Here is a 15,244-nt window from a genome sequence, read left to right as displayed (position 1 = left end):
CATGCAAGAGAGTGGGGTATTTTGAAGACTAATTCAAAGTGACTGAATACACTTTAAAAAGTTCCATATGCATTTGAAAGTCTGGATTACAATTAACAATTGAAATTGTAACTAAGCATCAGCTAAGGAAGGAAATCATTAAGAACCACCTTTTCTAAGGCATTTGGATGTACCTGCTGTGTACATAGGCTCTTGTAACATGACACTGAGAAGGAAACCACAGCAAACTTCAAGGGACCACTGAACAACACAATTCTTCCACTGTCCTAAAAGAAAAAATCTGACAACTCATTAGCCGCAAGACTAATTGTCTGTCCTTTCCTAGACAAGTCACCAAGCTACCACTGGATCACAAGGAATACTTTCATTTTGGGTATGAGCTGCAACATACAGCCTTCCCTTCAAGGGAGGCAGGTATTGTTATTTAAATACAATATATTTTTAGCTTTTCAGATCTTGAGTAGTAATTCCGAGGTGATCATAAACCACACCTACACTTTAGCTTATTTCTGACTTTACAAGTTTTACAGCACTAAACATAAATCTTCCATGTTCTTGAAGATAGCATAGTAAGTCTTTGCAAAGAACCTCACTGCCTAGCAAAGTCTGGGCCAGGATATTTCTGTGCTTGATCTCTTTGCTGATATTATCATCAAGAAAATGCATTACATCCAGCTGTGAAAGCAGACAGAGAAGAGCTCCCCTAGCCAGCGACAACTGGAGTAAGACCATCTTATTTCACAGATGGTAAATCCAAGTTATTATCTAGTAATGAGAGAGCCAACATTTAATCTATCATGAATGAGGACAGTCAAAACCAGGATGTCTATCCCTACTATGTGTCCAAATGGCAACTAATCATATGCAGAGAGGGCAAATCTCATTCCCCATTATAGGCAGCACACAGAATAACAGAAGTTTGTAAACTTCCTTTACTCCCTGCTAGAGCAACCATGAAGTCATCCTTACACTTCTTACTTGATCAGACTGTATCAGGAAAGCCTGATTTATGCCTAGAAAAATAAAACATTCACTTTCAGTTCTCTTTCTTCTGTTAAATACTTAATTTTGCAATTTCATGTCCTCATTCTTATAGTGTAAGATTGAGACACTAACATCTCTTTTTTCTTACACAATATCACAGAACAGCTGATGTTAGGAAGATGATGGAACACACTGTTCAGAGCAGGGCTAACTACAGCAGGGTAGTTTATAGTCAGGCTTGGGCTATTTCCAACAGAAACTCCCCAGCCCATCAGATCAACTTGTTCCAGTGTTTGATCTAAAACCTGCTGGAGCCAACAAGCAACCTTCTACTGACTTCAACACCTAGTGAGTTACCTTGCACAATGACACTTATTATTTAGGCTCATAAACACTCTGGAAAGATCATGGAGGTTTTTTGAAATCAAGTGGTTCTGCACTCTACTTCATAAGACAGTTTGATGCAGTGGTATGGGAAAGTGTATGCAAATTATTCTAAACAAGTAAAATAGGTTGATGTCTATATATTTATCAATTTTCCATGTCTCATATAAAAACAACAAACAATGTCAATCTCTCAAACACACCCTCATAACTCACAACTTCAATGAACTTGTTTATTATTTTATACTGAATTTATCTGTATATACTTTGGCTTAAGGACTCATAATAATGTTAAATAAAAAGGCCTTGAATTAACACCAGATTGTGTCACTGTAGTAATTCACAAAATAGATCAAACTTTAAAAAACAGCAGAAAAACTACACAGTTCATATAACCATGTAATGATAACAATTTTATTAAAATTGGCATGGCACTCGTTCAGCTAACTGAAAAAAACCTCCACTAACTTTTCATTACCCACAACAAAAGCCCAGAGCAGGGTTTTGGGGTTGGGAGGAAACCCCTTCACTGAAAAGGGCATCAGAAATAATGAAAAAAGTCAAAGAAAATTAGTACTTTGCAGCAAGAAATTTTGGCAAAGCACCGAGATTTTCTCAAACCATCTAAAGGAATCTGTTTCAAGTTTCTGGTGGTTCATGATATTAATTCTATTCTCCAACCCTTAAAAAGAGAATAACTTCTACTGTCTTATAAAAAGGAACTATTGTGGGACAGAATATATACTTAAAATGTTCAAAAGTGAAAACCTCCATTCTGCAAAGGAGCTCCTCCCTCACCAGGCTCAGCAGAGCAGGCAGGGCACTCAGTCACAGCTACAGCAAAGGCAGCATGGACAGAACAGCCATTGCATTGCCTTGGGCTTTGTTGTACTCTGCAAGACAGTCAGGTTCACTCTTGAAGAAAGGACTTTTCCAGACCTTCCCCCCAGTCCCCCCACCTCCACAATTCATTCTATTCCTCCCAACTCATATTTTACAGGGGGACTTCAGATGAAAATTTTGCTTACTTATTTCATCCTAGTAGTGTTAACAGACCTTGCAGCCATGACAACTACAGCAGGGGCAAAACCCAAGTGTAGGAATGAGATCTGGAAAAGGGGTTAATGAAGGAACACTAACAAGATGTGACAGTCTGTACATTTCTTTATTATTCACTTGGTATCCTCTGAATGCTCAGCAATGCACAGCATTAGTTTTTCCCCCCTAATTAAAAACCAAGTAAAAGTGGTATTTACTAAATGAATGATGGTTTAATTAAAAAGACAGCATCATAACTAAGACACAGCCATAAGAAGCAATTACACAAACCTTAAGAGATCCCTGAAAGCTATGGTCAGTCCTTTTAGCAAGGAGGCTCATTTATGGAGTGCTTCAGCTTATTTTATTAGTCAACTTGCACTTTCTCACACAAGACAAACTGCTCAACTCATGGAGGACTGCTACAAATAAATCAACATTAAGCTCACCTGTCCATTCTGCATAGCTCACTTATCTTTTTTTCTCACCACATCACTCACCATAAACAGCTGGTAAATACACAATACTTTGAAGAGTTTTTCTTTTCTTAAAAAAGTCCTCTGCCTCAGCATGTTCAAGTTAATTATTCTGTAACACTCAGGGCTCAGGAAAAATGCTCTCACAGTAGCATGATTAAAAGTCAACATGATAATAGTGCCCTGCAAGCTGTAGCACTAATTGGATTTCTTAATAGGATCAGGTTGAAAAGATTTAGTTTGGATTTTGCTGAAGAAAAAATAAATGAGAGACAAAATGAGAAAAGAAAGACTGATCCAGATATTTTGATATTAGAGGTTTTGCTCCCAGTTTGCCTACTCACCTCACAAGCACTTTTGTCCCCAAGCAGCTCAAACAAACATCAATTCTGAGAATCACTTATTTATGCAAAAACCTTCATTACTCTTGCGGTGATATTCACACTGTACAGAACTATTCCTAAAACCTTCACTAAATGAGAATGGACTCCAGCTTGCCACAAGAAAGGCACAAAATGCCAAATGAGACAAGATGCTATAACAGCCAGCAGGTGCAAAGATATAATTAAAAGCTTTCATCTACTAGTTATATTGTCACAGCAGCTATAATGAAATGCTGGAGCCACAGTTTGAAGGGATCTCTTTTCTGACCCATCAAGCTCATCTACATGAGTTTTTATGGGTAAAATTCCATAGCTCCAGCTTCAAACTGATGGAAGAGGAACTTGCTGTTTTTCTCCGCAGATCTCAGCTGTCAGCTACTCATCTTAGACCTGCAGACCTGAACTAAGATGATTCTTTATTCTTAGATGCTTCAGTTCCTTATTACCTACATGATCCTTCTGCAGTTCCTTGTCATCTATGTCATAAAGGAGAAACCAAGCAAGAACATTGGTCTGTCTCTGAGGACACAGGTGCTACACCCTTGCCATCAATGCATTGCTGTGAGCAACCTTCCTAACTGCATATTAAAGATTTGCTGAGTCAGAATATTTTAGAAATGAGCAGGCTCATTTAAACAGAATTATGCTGAATTATTTGATGGCGCTGAAAGGAGAAATTAGGTTGTTTGCTAATTCTGACAACAGATGAATTGGGATTTTTGAATGTTTCCATCCACTGCTACAGCAGAATAAGCTTTGATTTGCCTTCTAATCAAGTTTGTATAAAACGTACATTAAACAAAGAAACTTGCATCTTTTGATAGAACTGCTAAGAAAAAACAGAAGTAAAAGCTCTAGAGAATAAAAGTCTTTCACTTATCCTCAGAGCAGGCACAAAGAGCACATCTGTGCTGCATCTTCAGCCAGAGCTGCTACCTGTACTATGCCTGCTCTGAAGCTTCCCCTGTGAGACTTCTATACCTGCCATCACTAAGCAATCTGGTACATTAGATGTAGAAGAGGGTTTGCTACTTTTCTTCCGGTGAAGCCATTTCATTTAAAAAAAAAAAAAGTTTACTAAATCATTAAAGCAAATATAGGACAGATTTTAAGACAGCTGTCAGGTCACTGAAACCAATCTCCATGCCCCCCGCCCCGGCCCAGAACACTGATGGGATCTGGTCACTTTCCTTCCCCTCTTCCTTCACTGAAAACTGTATTTTCCTTCACAGCTTTTCTAATACTACATTGCTGCATCACAGGGTCTTTTGGTTAATTGCTGTAGGACCAGAAACCAGCAGTATCCGCGGACCAGCCATGGCATGACCATCAACTAACATCCAGCAACAATGAGCCAGGCTCTGTGCACACACATTCACCACAGCCCTCAGGAATGGCAGTGTATAGACAGTGATCAACAAAATTGATGTTCCATTTCTGCCAGTTGAAGACCACAAGCATGGGTTTTGTGTTCCATCCTAGACAATATGTAATGAGCATTGATGCATGCAGTGCATTTCCCAGCTCAACTACAAGCCATACTAGAAAATTATAGGTGCTGCTTTACCTGCATCCTAAGTACGCTCTGACAGGTGCTCCACATTGCTAAAGTACAAATGCTAAGTTTGGAATTGATCAAGCTGGCAGTTACCTGCCGCCATGGCTTAACTGCAGCCAGCAGCTCAGCCCCCTGAAGCTGTTTCCTTGGTCCCCCTCAGTGGGATGGGGGAGAGAATTGGAAGTGTAAAACTGAGAAAACTCCTGAATTTAGATTAAAAGTTTAATAACTGAAAATAACAATAAAAAAATAAACTCTAACAAAAAGGACATTAACAAAAATAAATAAACCCCAAGACAAGTGGTGCAAATGGAAATATTTTTCACACCTGACTGCCCAAAGCCCAGCCAGTTCCCAAGCAGCAGACCCACACCAGCCTCCTCCCCAGTTATTTTGCTGAGCATGATGCCATATGGTCTGGAATATCCCTGGGGTCAGTTTGGGTCAGCTGTTCTGACTCTGTCCCCTGCCAGCTCCTTGTGCCTCCCAGCCTGCTACCTCGTAGGGTGAAGAGCAAAAAAGACCTTAACTCTGAGTAAACACTGCTTAGCAATAAGGAGAAAAATCCTTGTTTTGTCAGTTTTTGTCAGCTAGCCCATACCAGCTATTGTGAAGAAACTTAACGCTATCCCAGTCAATCCCAGCACACACACAGAGGGAGGCACTGCTGCCTCCTTCACCAGAGGGCTCAAGGGAGCAGCAGAAGGTTCCACCCCAGCAGGAAAGGACTGGCCCTATTGCCCCCATACCATCTGTCTGGGTGGAAGCAGCAGCAAGCCTAGCTTCCCCCTATTCCTCCTCTCCTCCCACCTGACCTTCATGCCAGGGCTGCAGAAATTAAAAGCAGAGGCTGCTTAGGCAGACTACCTGTTCATTCCCAGATAAGAAAAGCAAACTCACATACAAAATACCCATCTGTTTGCCCTTCCTCTCCCACACCCCCGGTGGGAAATAATACATAAGTCTCTCTTCAACCGCATCTATCTGTTCAGCAGAATTTTGAGAGCAGCTCAACATTTCACACCCTGACAGACACCTTAACCCCTTCCAATTCTTGTCAGCCCTGAGAAATCACCATATTGAAAACATTCCCTGCATACCTAACACGCAAATTCTTATTTACAGCAGCACTCACAGCACCAGTCTCTGCTGTGCTGCCAGGACTTCTGGGGCAGCAGGGCTGTGAGAAGTGCCAGCACTACCATGGGGCACAGTGTGCTGACCCTGCACACCACAATACAGCGAGGGAACTGCATGGTTCTGCTGGGCATTTGCTTCAGCTGAGCATGGGTGAGAGTAGGTCAGTGTGCTATTCCCAGCTCCAGTGTGCATTCCAGTGCTCCGAACCTGCAGGAGCTGTGGCAGTCAGCAGCTGTAAGCCAGCATGGGCATTTCCCAGGCAGAGGATGCTCATCTCAGGGGCCAGGGGGAGGCTTGCACCCTGCCAGCTTGTACCAGCTGTGCTGTTCCTCAAGGATGAGATGAGGGACAGACAAGATTCTGAGTTTACAAGGTTTATTCCAATTTTTTCACAGCTATTCCAAATCTAACAAAGGTAATCCTTTCCCTTAAAGACTTAGTTCGTCTCTTAAACATCACCACAGATAAACAGCACTACAGTTTGTCACAAGAGTTTAATACCAACTAGAGAATGATAGTGTTGGAAATTATATAACCTTCTGAATAACTTCATAATTGTTTTCATTAATCATAAGCAGTGTCACTTTCCACTCTGTCATATGCCACTGTAGCCAGCACTTAACAAGGTTTGTCTCAAGCTGCTATTGTGGAAACACAGTTTGGGAAAATTACTGAAACCTCTAAGTTTTGCTAAATCAACTGTAATCAGCCTTGATAAGCTGAGAAAGATATGGTCAAATAGAAAACCCAAATCTATTTGCACTTCAATCATCCTTGTTTCTCTGAGCTTTTGCCCCCCTTCCACCAGCATGGCACCTGTCTGTGGTTTCCAGGGCTGAAGGCTGAACTCTTAATTCAAATTCAAATTGTAGGTAACAGCTCTGGCCTGATGGCTTATCAGCTAAGCATGCATTTGAAACCAGCACAGAAACCGCTGAATCATCCCATGAAGAATCATCCCCTTCACCCTGGAGGGGGCTTTTGGGGTCTCCAAAGACCACCAGGACATACAGAGAATGCATGGTGCACATGCTAATGATATTAATGACTGCTGAGAAATGATTTGTATAACCACTCCTATCCTGAAGACTGTAATGAATATTCATGAATTTTACCTATAACACTGCATCTTTGGAGGTACTGGTGTGTGTGTTTGGTGGAAACAATTCCCACAGACCTGGTGCATCGAATAAAGCAAATACCCACTTCTCTGACTTGGTCTCTGAAGTGTCTCTGGGCTCGACTGGGGCGAATCAAAGCTTCAATGAACAAAGCCTGGGAGACAGATATACTGCTGAAAGTGGGCACAAGAAATGCAGAATTTATAGACCACAAGGACATTTGGCAGAACCCCAAGATAAGAAAAAAAGACAATTCAGCAACAGTGCTGAAACCCTTCCTATCTGGAAAAAAGAGTAGAGATGGAAAATGTGAAATAATTAGCATGAGAACCAAGAAATCCATAACCAACAGAAGACAAAATACTAACTAATTAAGAAAATTACATTATTTATAGTCAATAAACATTAATTTCTTAGTTTGTGAAAATGTATAAATAGTGAAAGGTTTTGAAAGTGCGTATGTTAGGTGGATCTATTTCCATGCATCCATGGAATAAAGTAACATCCACTATGAATAAAGTAACACCTGCTTTCTCATACTAAAAACACAAGAACAATTGTTCAGCAACAACAATTTTCAAAGAAAATTGACTGAAGCAAGCTGGAATGCAGATGTAAGATTCTCCTCATTGGTGGAAATAGACGGTGAGTGATATGGGCACAATAAATAAGACTACATCATGGAATTAGGCTCTGCAACAGATTTTTCCATCAATTGCCTGGAATAGTGCTTCCTCCCAACAGTAGCTCCATTTTTCTGGCTACTCTAGAGCTGGAACAACTCTGTAATCTGCTTGACAGATCTTTAGTGCAAGAAGGAAGATAGGCCTTCAGTTCAAGAAGTTGTAAGGAAGTGCTGGCTTCTACCATTTGAGGACTTGCAAGAAGTGTAATGAGGAAAGATTTGTTGGAAAATATATCAGGTTAAAAATTCTGTATAACTTTGGTCAAAGGTTTTGTTTGTCTTTACCCCGAGAAAAGAAATTTTAGGTTTCTTTCAGGGCATTGTTCTACCAGATGAGGTCTGGTGGACCCAGCATATCAACAGAACGGGAGTGACCCCAAAGATAACCAGAAAGATAAAGACTATTAACAGAACATCCACGGGACATCAGTGACTATCACAAACAGCTACCCCAGATGCCATCTGCAGCAGGGCTGAAGACATCCTGGCCCGGAAAGAACTGAAAAGAAAAACTGAAGAATGAAGAATCTAATTAGCATTAGAGGCGAAGAAATTCGGATCCAATAGTGGACTGAATAGTGGGGTTTGCTCAACTTTGGACCAATGAACACTGACCCAATGCTTTTCTATGTATTTTTACTGTATAAAATATCTGAAAAATCGAGTAAATGCATGTATCATGGAATGATTCTCCTGCACAGCCGGGCTATGTGTGGATGAGATGATTTCTGTGGTACATCCTGGCCAGAACAACATCCTGGCCAGATAATAAAGTAATGCCTTGACTCTCTAACATTAAAATGTTGTTGGAGGGTTTTTGTGTTTTTTCCCAACAGATTTGGTGACAGATCCACTGCAAATTCTTTTCTGCAGACACAGAAACAGATGCAAAACATAATCCAGATAACGGTTAATTTTTTAAAGGATCCCTGACAACACACATGGACCACAGTACACTCAGAGTTCTACTGTATGTTTGTGAAAGCTGAATTATGTAATTTTCTATTATACTTAAATGGCAGTAGGCTTGTGAAAGGCATTAGACTTGACAACTTACATTTTGCAACCTTCATTCATGATGGTCAGTCGAACTTTGTCAGTCTCAGTGGTTCAAGACAACCATTTTTGGTTACATATGCATATAATTTACTGTAATTGCAACTAATTTCCTGATATTTCACACACTTCCTAGAACAAATGCTTTTAAGACTCATGCAAACACACATAGGCAGTGGTCCATCTACCTACAGTGTCTGTGTCATATGCACCTTGGCTAGAAAAATGATGTTATATTCATCTCTGGATACCAAGAGAACTTATCACCCTCTGAGGAACCAAGAAATAAGTTTGCATGGTGACAGCTCTACTGCAGTATTTGCAATGCCATCTGCAGGAAAGCTTTCCTTAGCTCAGACCAACAATGCGGGGGCCAAAATTTTATATCACTCTGGAAAGGCATTTGGTCTAGAATATTCAAGCATTATTATGTCTGCAGCAAGGAAAACTCAAGAAAAAATTATTTTCCCCTACACAGTTGGAGGGGAGGATTCAGATGTCAATTGTCATTAAAATATCTTTAAAATATGTGCTCAGTACAGCAGTCTGAAATTCCAGAAACAAAACTTCTCTGCAGGAATAAACATTGTGGTGTATTTTAAAATGGAAGTTTGGGTGGATTTTTAATGTAACTTCTCATCAAAAGCTTCATTCTCTTATACATTTCACAGTTCATTCATGCTGAGAAGTACTTCTTATCTTCTAAACCTCCAGACTGTTGGGCTGAACAAAATGCATGCAATTTGTTTTTAACTGTTTCAGCACATTGCCAAAGGGATTTCCCTGACTCCCAAGCAGCAGCCATTTAAGCGGGAAAACCAAGTAAAAATCCAAGTCATTCCACCTTCACTGTCTTTCTAATCTAAATAAATCAGTTCAATTTGAACATTGTTAATGAAGTCTTTCTTTTCTGTCTTTCAACCGTATTACCATGGCAGCTGTGGTTTAACCTGATAGGAAAAGTAATGAAGACAAGGTTTGGGCAATCTAGAGAAGAGGGACCATGAAGGATTTTGAGCAGAGACAGAAACAGAGCAAGGACAAGCATTTGTTCTACTCTACTCCAAATCCTCAGTCTTACATAATACATAGCTAATTTTACAAAAGCAAAGAATTCTAAGAATTAAGAAAATAATGAAGAAAATATTTTTACTACACAATTTTTCCCTAAACAAATTATTGTTTACTTTCACAAGAGACAACCATGCAACTAAATTTATCACTCTGTTCACATGGCTTTGCTCCCCTACCTTTATCTCCTGCTATATTCTTTGGGAACAGAACAAGCTGACCTCCTGTACTGCACTCAGAGCAGGCTGCTGATTTAGAGAGCAGCTTCTGCAGCTCTGCTTCTAGCCCTTGGTGCAACCCAGTTTTTTGTTAAGATAATGGATTGAGAGTTGTTTCAATCATCTGTTCTCTGCAACATCTAGTTACTTTATTTTAATGAAACAGTTAATTAAGAAATCAATAATTTCCTTACAAGTGAAATAATATATCCCTTTCAATTTGCATGATCTTGTAAGTAGAATTTAATACAAACAACTCAAAGATCCATCTGGATATTCACAGAATAAACCATGACTAATCAGTTAAGGATTGTAAAGCACTTTGAAGACACGAAGCAAATACTCTCATCTAGCCATGCGTTTTGTTTAAACTTGTCAGGGGCTCTAATGACTGAAGCACCTTGTTCAGAAAACAAAACTGCATGTTTCTCTATTAAAACATGCAAAATATGACTTTAGAATAAATCCTTAATGGAACAACAACAAAAAAATAAAATCACCCTTGTGCTGAGATTGTGCCCATCTAAACAGCATTTTGAACAGAAGCTAAGCTGAGGCCTGACCTACACCCACCCCAGGCCCAAAAGCATAAGCTGGTCCTTGAGTAGCATCAAGGAGGAAAAACCAGACAGGTCCATTCTGCCATGCTTCTAGGTTAGTTCTGCAGTGCAACTCAAAAGCTCTTTTAAATACCACTTTCTTTAGGGCACCGAAGTCTTCCAAGAAGGCAAATTAACTTTTTATCTTAGGACCTGCACCAGCCAAAATAAAGTTCTATCAGAATTTAGGAAATTTAGCGCACCTGGTGTCCATCCAAGTTTTAAGTGCTCTTATCTCATTAAAAAACACCTGAAACCAACAACAAAAAAACATCCTCTCTTTAGCACATGGCATGGACACTGAGATCACACCTTTTTCTGTTCTCATCCATACATTAACTCTCACACCACACGCCACCTACCACTAACTATTTCTGCCAGTTATCTGCACACCACCTGTTTTACAGCCAGCAAACTTACAGACACACATTTGGGTATTTAAGAAGCCCCTTTCCCTTTTAAGAATATTTATTCCCCCTTCTCTCTAATAAGACACAAAGAAATCTTCCAAACCAAGAAAACGTCAGTCTTCCAGAAAAAGAAGTTAAAAAGAAAAATTTCATTGCTCATTTGCTGATTTTCAGTCCTCATCTCCTCTCTCTCCAAAAACTCTAATCCTCTCCTCCCACTTCAGAGAAGAGATTTTAACAGACATTTATTTCCACAGACTGTATTTTATCATGGCAGCCCATTTCCCTTATCACCCTTTACACTTCCCTGCTTGCAGTTTTACAGCCTGAAGCATGTCTGTATGCTAATACCCCACAAATGCTTTTAATCTGTGGAATGGAGATCTACTTAAAAGCAAATTCTGAAGATGAAAACAAACCTCATCCCACATTCCCTGTAAGAAGTGACTACAGCAATGCCAAACAATTTTAAACACTCTGAAAGCATGGATTGGCTTTGCCCTCTCTGCTTCCTGACCAGGGCCAAACACTGCATGAGGGTCTAAGAAGTACTAAAGAACTCCTCTTCCTCTGAATGCACACAATAAAGCACAAGGTTTATTCAAGAACAGAGGTTGCACAAAGATTAATTAAGAGCTTAGGGCAGAGAGGCATCTCATACCTGAGGATTTTAGAAATTTGTCAAAAATCTTGATTAGATTAGGCTATGCAAATCCCAGTAAGGATAGGCCAGAACTTTTACCATTAAAAAGCCTGCTTTCCTTGTTTTTTTATAATAGCAACTAAAATTAATCAAGGTATTCAGGAAATCTAAGGGAGAGATTTACATGAGAATCAATGGCAGTAGCCAGCATTTTATTAGCCAGTAATTCTCACAGATACTGACAATGTAAAGTACAAAATATACTCAAAACTTTGTCTGGATGCAAATGATGAAGTAATCATTTGAAAACAATCCTTTAAAAAAGTGAAGCAAGAGAAACAAAACAGAGGAAGGAAAGATAAAAACAGACTTTCATGTAGACATGCACCATTTTAACAGTTGAAGTAGTGTCAGGACTTAGAGAATGCAATTAAAACGTCTCAAAACACTATCCCCATAAGAAAGGCCACCACAACAGGCACAGATGGCAAACAGGAAGGCATTAATTCCAGGCCTACACAGAGGTGAAAGGTTTGGAATTAGCACACCAGACAAAATTCCAGTGTGGAGACTGTGGGAACGCAGATGGCAACAGCAAGAAGATGCCAGGCTTGCTTCACCAGATGTCCAGATAAAAATTCCCACCACGACCAACTGTGGGAAAGGAAGCAACTGCTTAGACATGTGTCATCCCAAGCTGTGGGAATGGCAGTACACCTGTGGATACCTGGGATTTGGACTGTACCAAAGTCATAGCTCCAGAAGAACACTCTGGGGACCACCCCCCCCAAAAAGACCAGAAGAAGGGTTGGTGGGAGGCCACAGGGGCCTTTGTGGTGGTCATTACTGTTCTACTTAATCTGGCTCTTTCTCTGTCTTGCTCTTTCTCTACCCTCCCCTCTCTTTATACCTCACACTTACTGTTAAATAAAATCTGCACTATAGACTTTGGCTCATTTGCACCTCAATCCAGGCAGAGGCATCTTTTAATAACCAGATCCTAACCTTATTTCTGTGGATCATAACATTAAATTGGGGTCAGAAGTGGGATCATATAGGTAAGTGAAATAGAAACCAATTTCTCATATGTTTTAAAGTTTCAGCAACATTTCAATTGTCGTGATTCAGCAGTGGTTTAACAAAGTTTAATTTGAAAGCTTACATATAGCTTTGTCTCAAAGGGTTGCCTTCTCTATTGAGATGACAGAGCCATTGGAGCTGGTGGTGGTAGGACTACAACCTCTTCCTTCTGTGCTTCAGCGAAGTGGAGGAGGACTTAAAGTAGCTCCTATAAAGTCACATGGTAAAAATCCTCCTATTCACCTGGCTCAGCACAGACATCCTGCTCCACAATGCATCAGGAGTATTCATGGATTTGTTTTCTGGGTGTTGGAAAGGCTCTCTAGATCCTGTCTATAGTTAATGAAGTCTCAAACAGATGATCAAGACAACCGGATATGCATAACTAAGAGGAGTCTATTGTACATCCCAGAGGAGTTTTAGTACCACTGTGCCATGAGCAGACATGCCAACCCACCTGCATGTGCTGAGCCTCAGGCTCCCACAGCTCTCCCATCACACAGCCCCTGTGCTTTGGCAGCCCTGGCCTGCCACGAGCTACAACGGCAAGGCCCTTCCTCTGTGTTCCAAGGGGGGAAAAGAGCCAGTGCTTGCACAAAAAGCAAACACCATTTCCACAAGAAATAAACCTCAGCTACATTCGTCTCGATGTTAATTGCTTATCATTACTAATTCATTCTGGGCGCACTGTGCTAAAACAGCAAAGTCGTTCAGTATCCATGAGGAGGACTGGGAACATCAGCTGGGGTCCTTGCATGTGGCCTGAGAAGGATGCAAATGTTGTGGCTTTTTTTAATGGGAGGTTTGGCTTTGTGCCCCAGGAGCAGTAAAGTGAACTGTCCTCTGTGCAGTGACATGCTCTCTGCATGTACATGCAGCCCCAGAAAATGGTGCCTTTGGGAATGGGACAAAGTTTGGAAATCCTCACAGACCTACACTGCATTTCATTTTCCTCAAAGCTTATTTGGTGGAGTTTGAACAGGACAAGATGGCCTCTAACACACCACACACTGCCCTGTGGGCACCAGTCAGCTCCTGCCACCTTGTCACTGCATGCCATCACACCCTGGTCTTCCCCCACAAACATTGGGATAAGGCATTACCCCAGCTCAAAACATTAGATGTCCTCCAACACGGCATCAGGGCCTGACACTGTCCTCCAGACAGTAGCTCCCCCCCAGCTTGCAACCTCCCCTCCTGACATTGGCCCTTCAAGCTGAGAATCCCAACTTTGGGCCAATTTCCGCCTTGTTCATTTCAGTGAGCACAACCAAGTCCTTGAGCAACAGATCACCTGCAAGCCACAGCCCCATGTCCATACAAAGGCTCTCTAAAATCCCTCTGAAGTCACCAAAACTTAGTGTTATATGGCAATGGTGTCATCACCCCAAACATCAGGGCTCATGTTGAAAGTTGAAGGGGAAGGACTCCCTTTCTTGCATTCATTCCTAATAACAAGCCTGTACTTTATTTTTTATACACCATGATTCTCTGGTGAGATGCAGAGAGGACTAATGTATACCTAAGATCTCTAATTGTCCCAGACTAAAAACAAGGAAAAGAGCTATGTACACGATATCATAATTTTCAATGCTCCTTCCCTTTGTTTCTGCTTTGCTCATTTTATTTAATTTTCAAAGGAGAAGAGCCTCACAGACAATACAATTGCAGAACACTTTGCATTCTTTTCCTGCTAAACTCCACAGCAGCAGCTATTATGCCTTCAGAAGAAAACAAGTGTCACCAAAGCCAGATTCAGTGATCTGACCAAATACTATCTGCTTTCCAAATAACTGCATCTTGAGTGACTGTATTTTAATAACACAAGGAATACTCTGTAGCGGTGTCGTTAGAAAGTGAAAGATTAATCTCAAGTCATTTTGATGCAGCCTGCTCTTGGCTATGATATATCTTCACTGACAGCAATTAACTAAGGTCAGCAATATAATTTACTCCTTTTTAAATTACAGCGCAGAAACACTGCAGAGAGGACAAAGTGTGTGAGATTCTGCAGAGATCCGTGAGCTCAATCATTAAGCATACAAGGGGGCATATTCTCTTTGCTCTGACTGCATTTCCCATTAATGCTAATAGCACGTTCAGAAGAAAATATACTCTCTAAACCTTTGTTACTCACTTTCTCCCTTGCTCTTTGACAAATGTGCTGCTGATGTAGATTCAGAGGTAGGTCCACTTCTCTCTATCCCAGTGCTGTAAAAAACCAAAAGGCTTTTCTTCGCACACACAGACATTCCTAGCTACATCTCACACTGTGGATTTGATTGAATCCTGCATTTAAGCCATTCAGTTCCAATGTGGCACTTGTAGGTAAACTAAAATAACACTGCCAGGAAGGAAGATCCTTTTTTCCTTCTTTTCTCTCTTACCTGCTGTCCAC

General features: G+C 40.7%; 1 protein-coding gene across 8 annotated transcripts in view; it reads right to left on the bottom strand.

Annotated features, from left to right (window-relative positions):
* KCNIP1 (potassium voltage-gated channel interacting protein 1) overlaps window positions 1–15,244 on the bottom strand; it is a 400,236-nt gene that overhangs the window by 76,996 nt on the left and 307,996 nt on the right. Inside the window, exon 2 of one of the 8 annotated variants that reach the window (XM_085073222.1) lies at window positions 14,984–15,057. The exons of 5 other annotated variants lie outside the window; for them this stretch is intronic. Coding sequence is in view for 2 of the 3 variants with exons in the window: in XM_085073220.1 (XP_084929346.1) it covers window positions 14,984–15,098 (115 nt within the window). In the remaining variant the exon portion in view is untranslated. Of the gene's footprint in view, window positions 1–14,983; window positions 15,212–15,244 lie in introns of those variants that run through there. 2 more of the 8 variants (XM_085073220.1, XM_085073216.1) reach the window with 2 other exon arrangements.

The sequence above is a fragment of the Lichenostomus cassidix genome, chromosome 13, assembly GCF_008360975.1.
Source record: "Lichenostomus cassidix isolate B80296 chromosome 13, HeHo_3.0, whole genome shotgun sequence".
In the NCBI taxonomy this organism is placed as follows: domain Eukaryota; kingdom Metazoa; phylum Chordata; class Aves; order Passeriformes; family Meliphagidae; genus Lichenostomus; species Lichenostomus cassidix.
The sequence above is the reverse complement of the archived record's forward strand: the minus strand, read 5'-3'. Positions and strand labels throughout refer to the sequence as shown.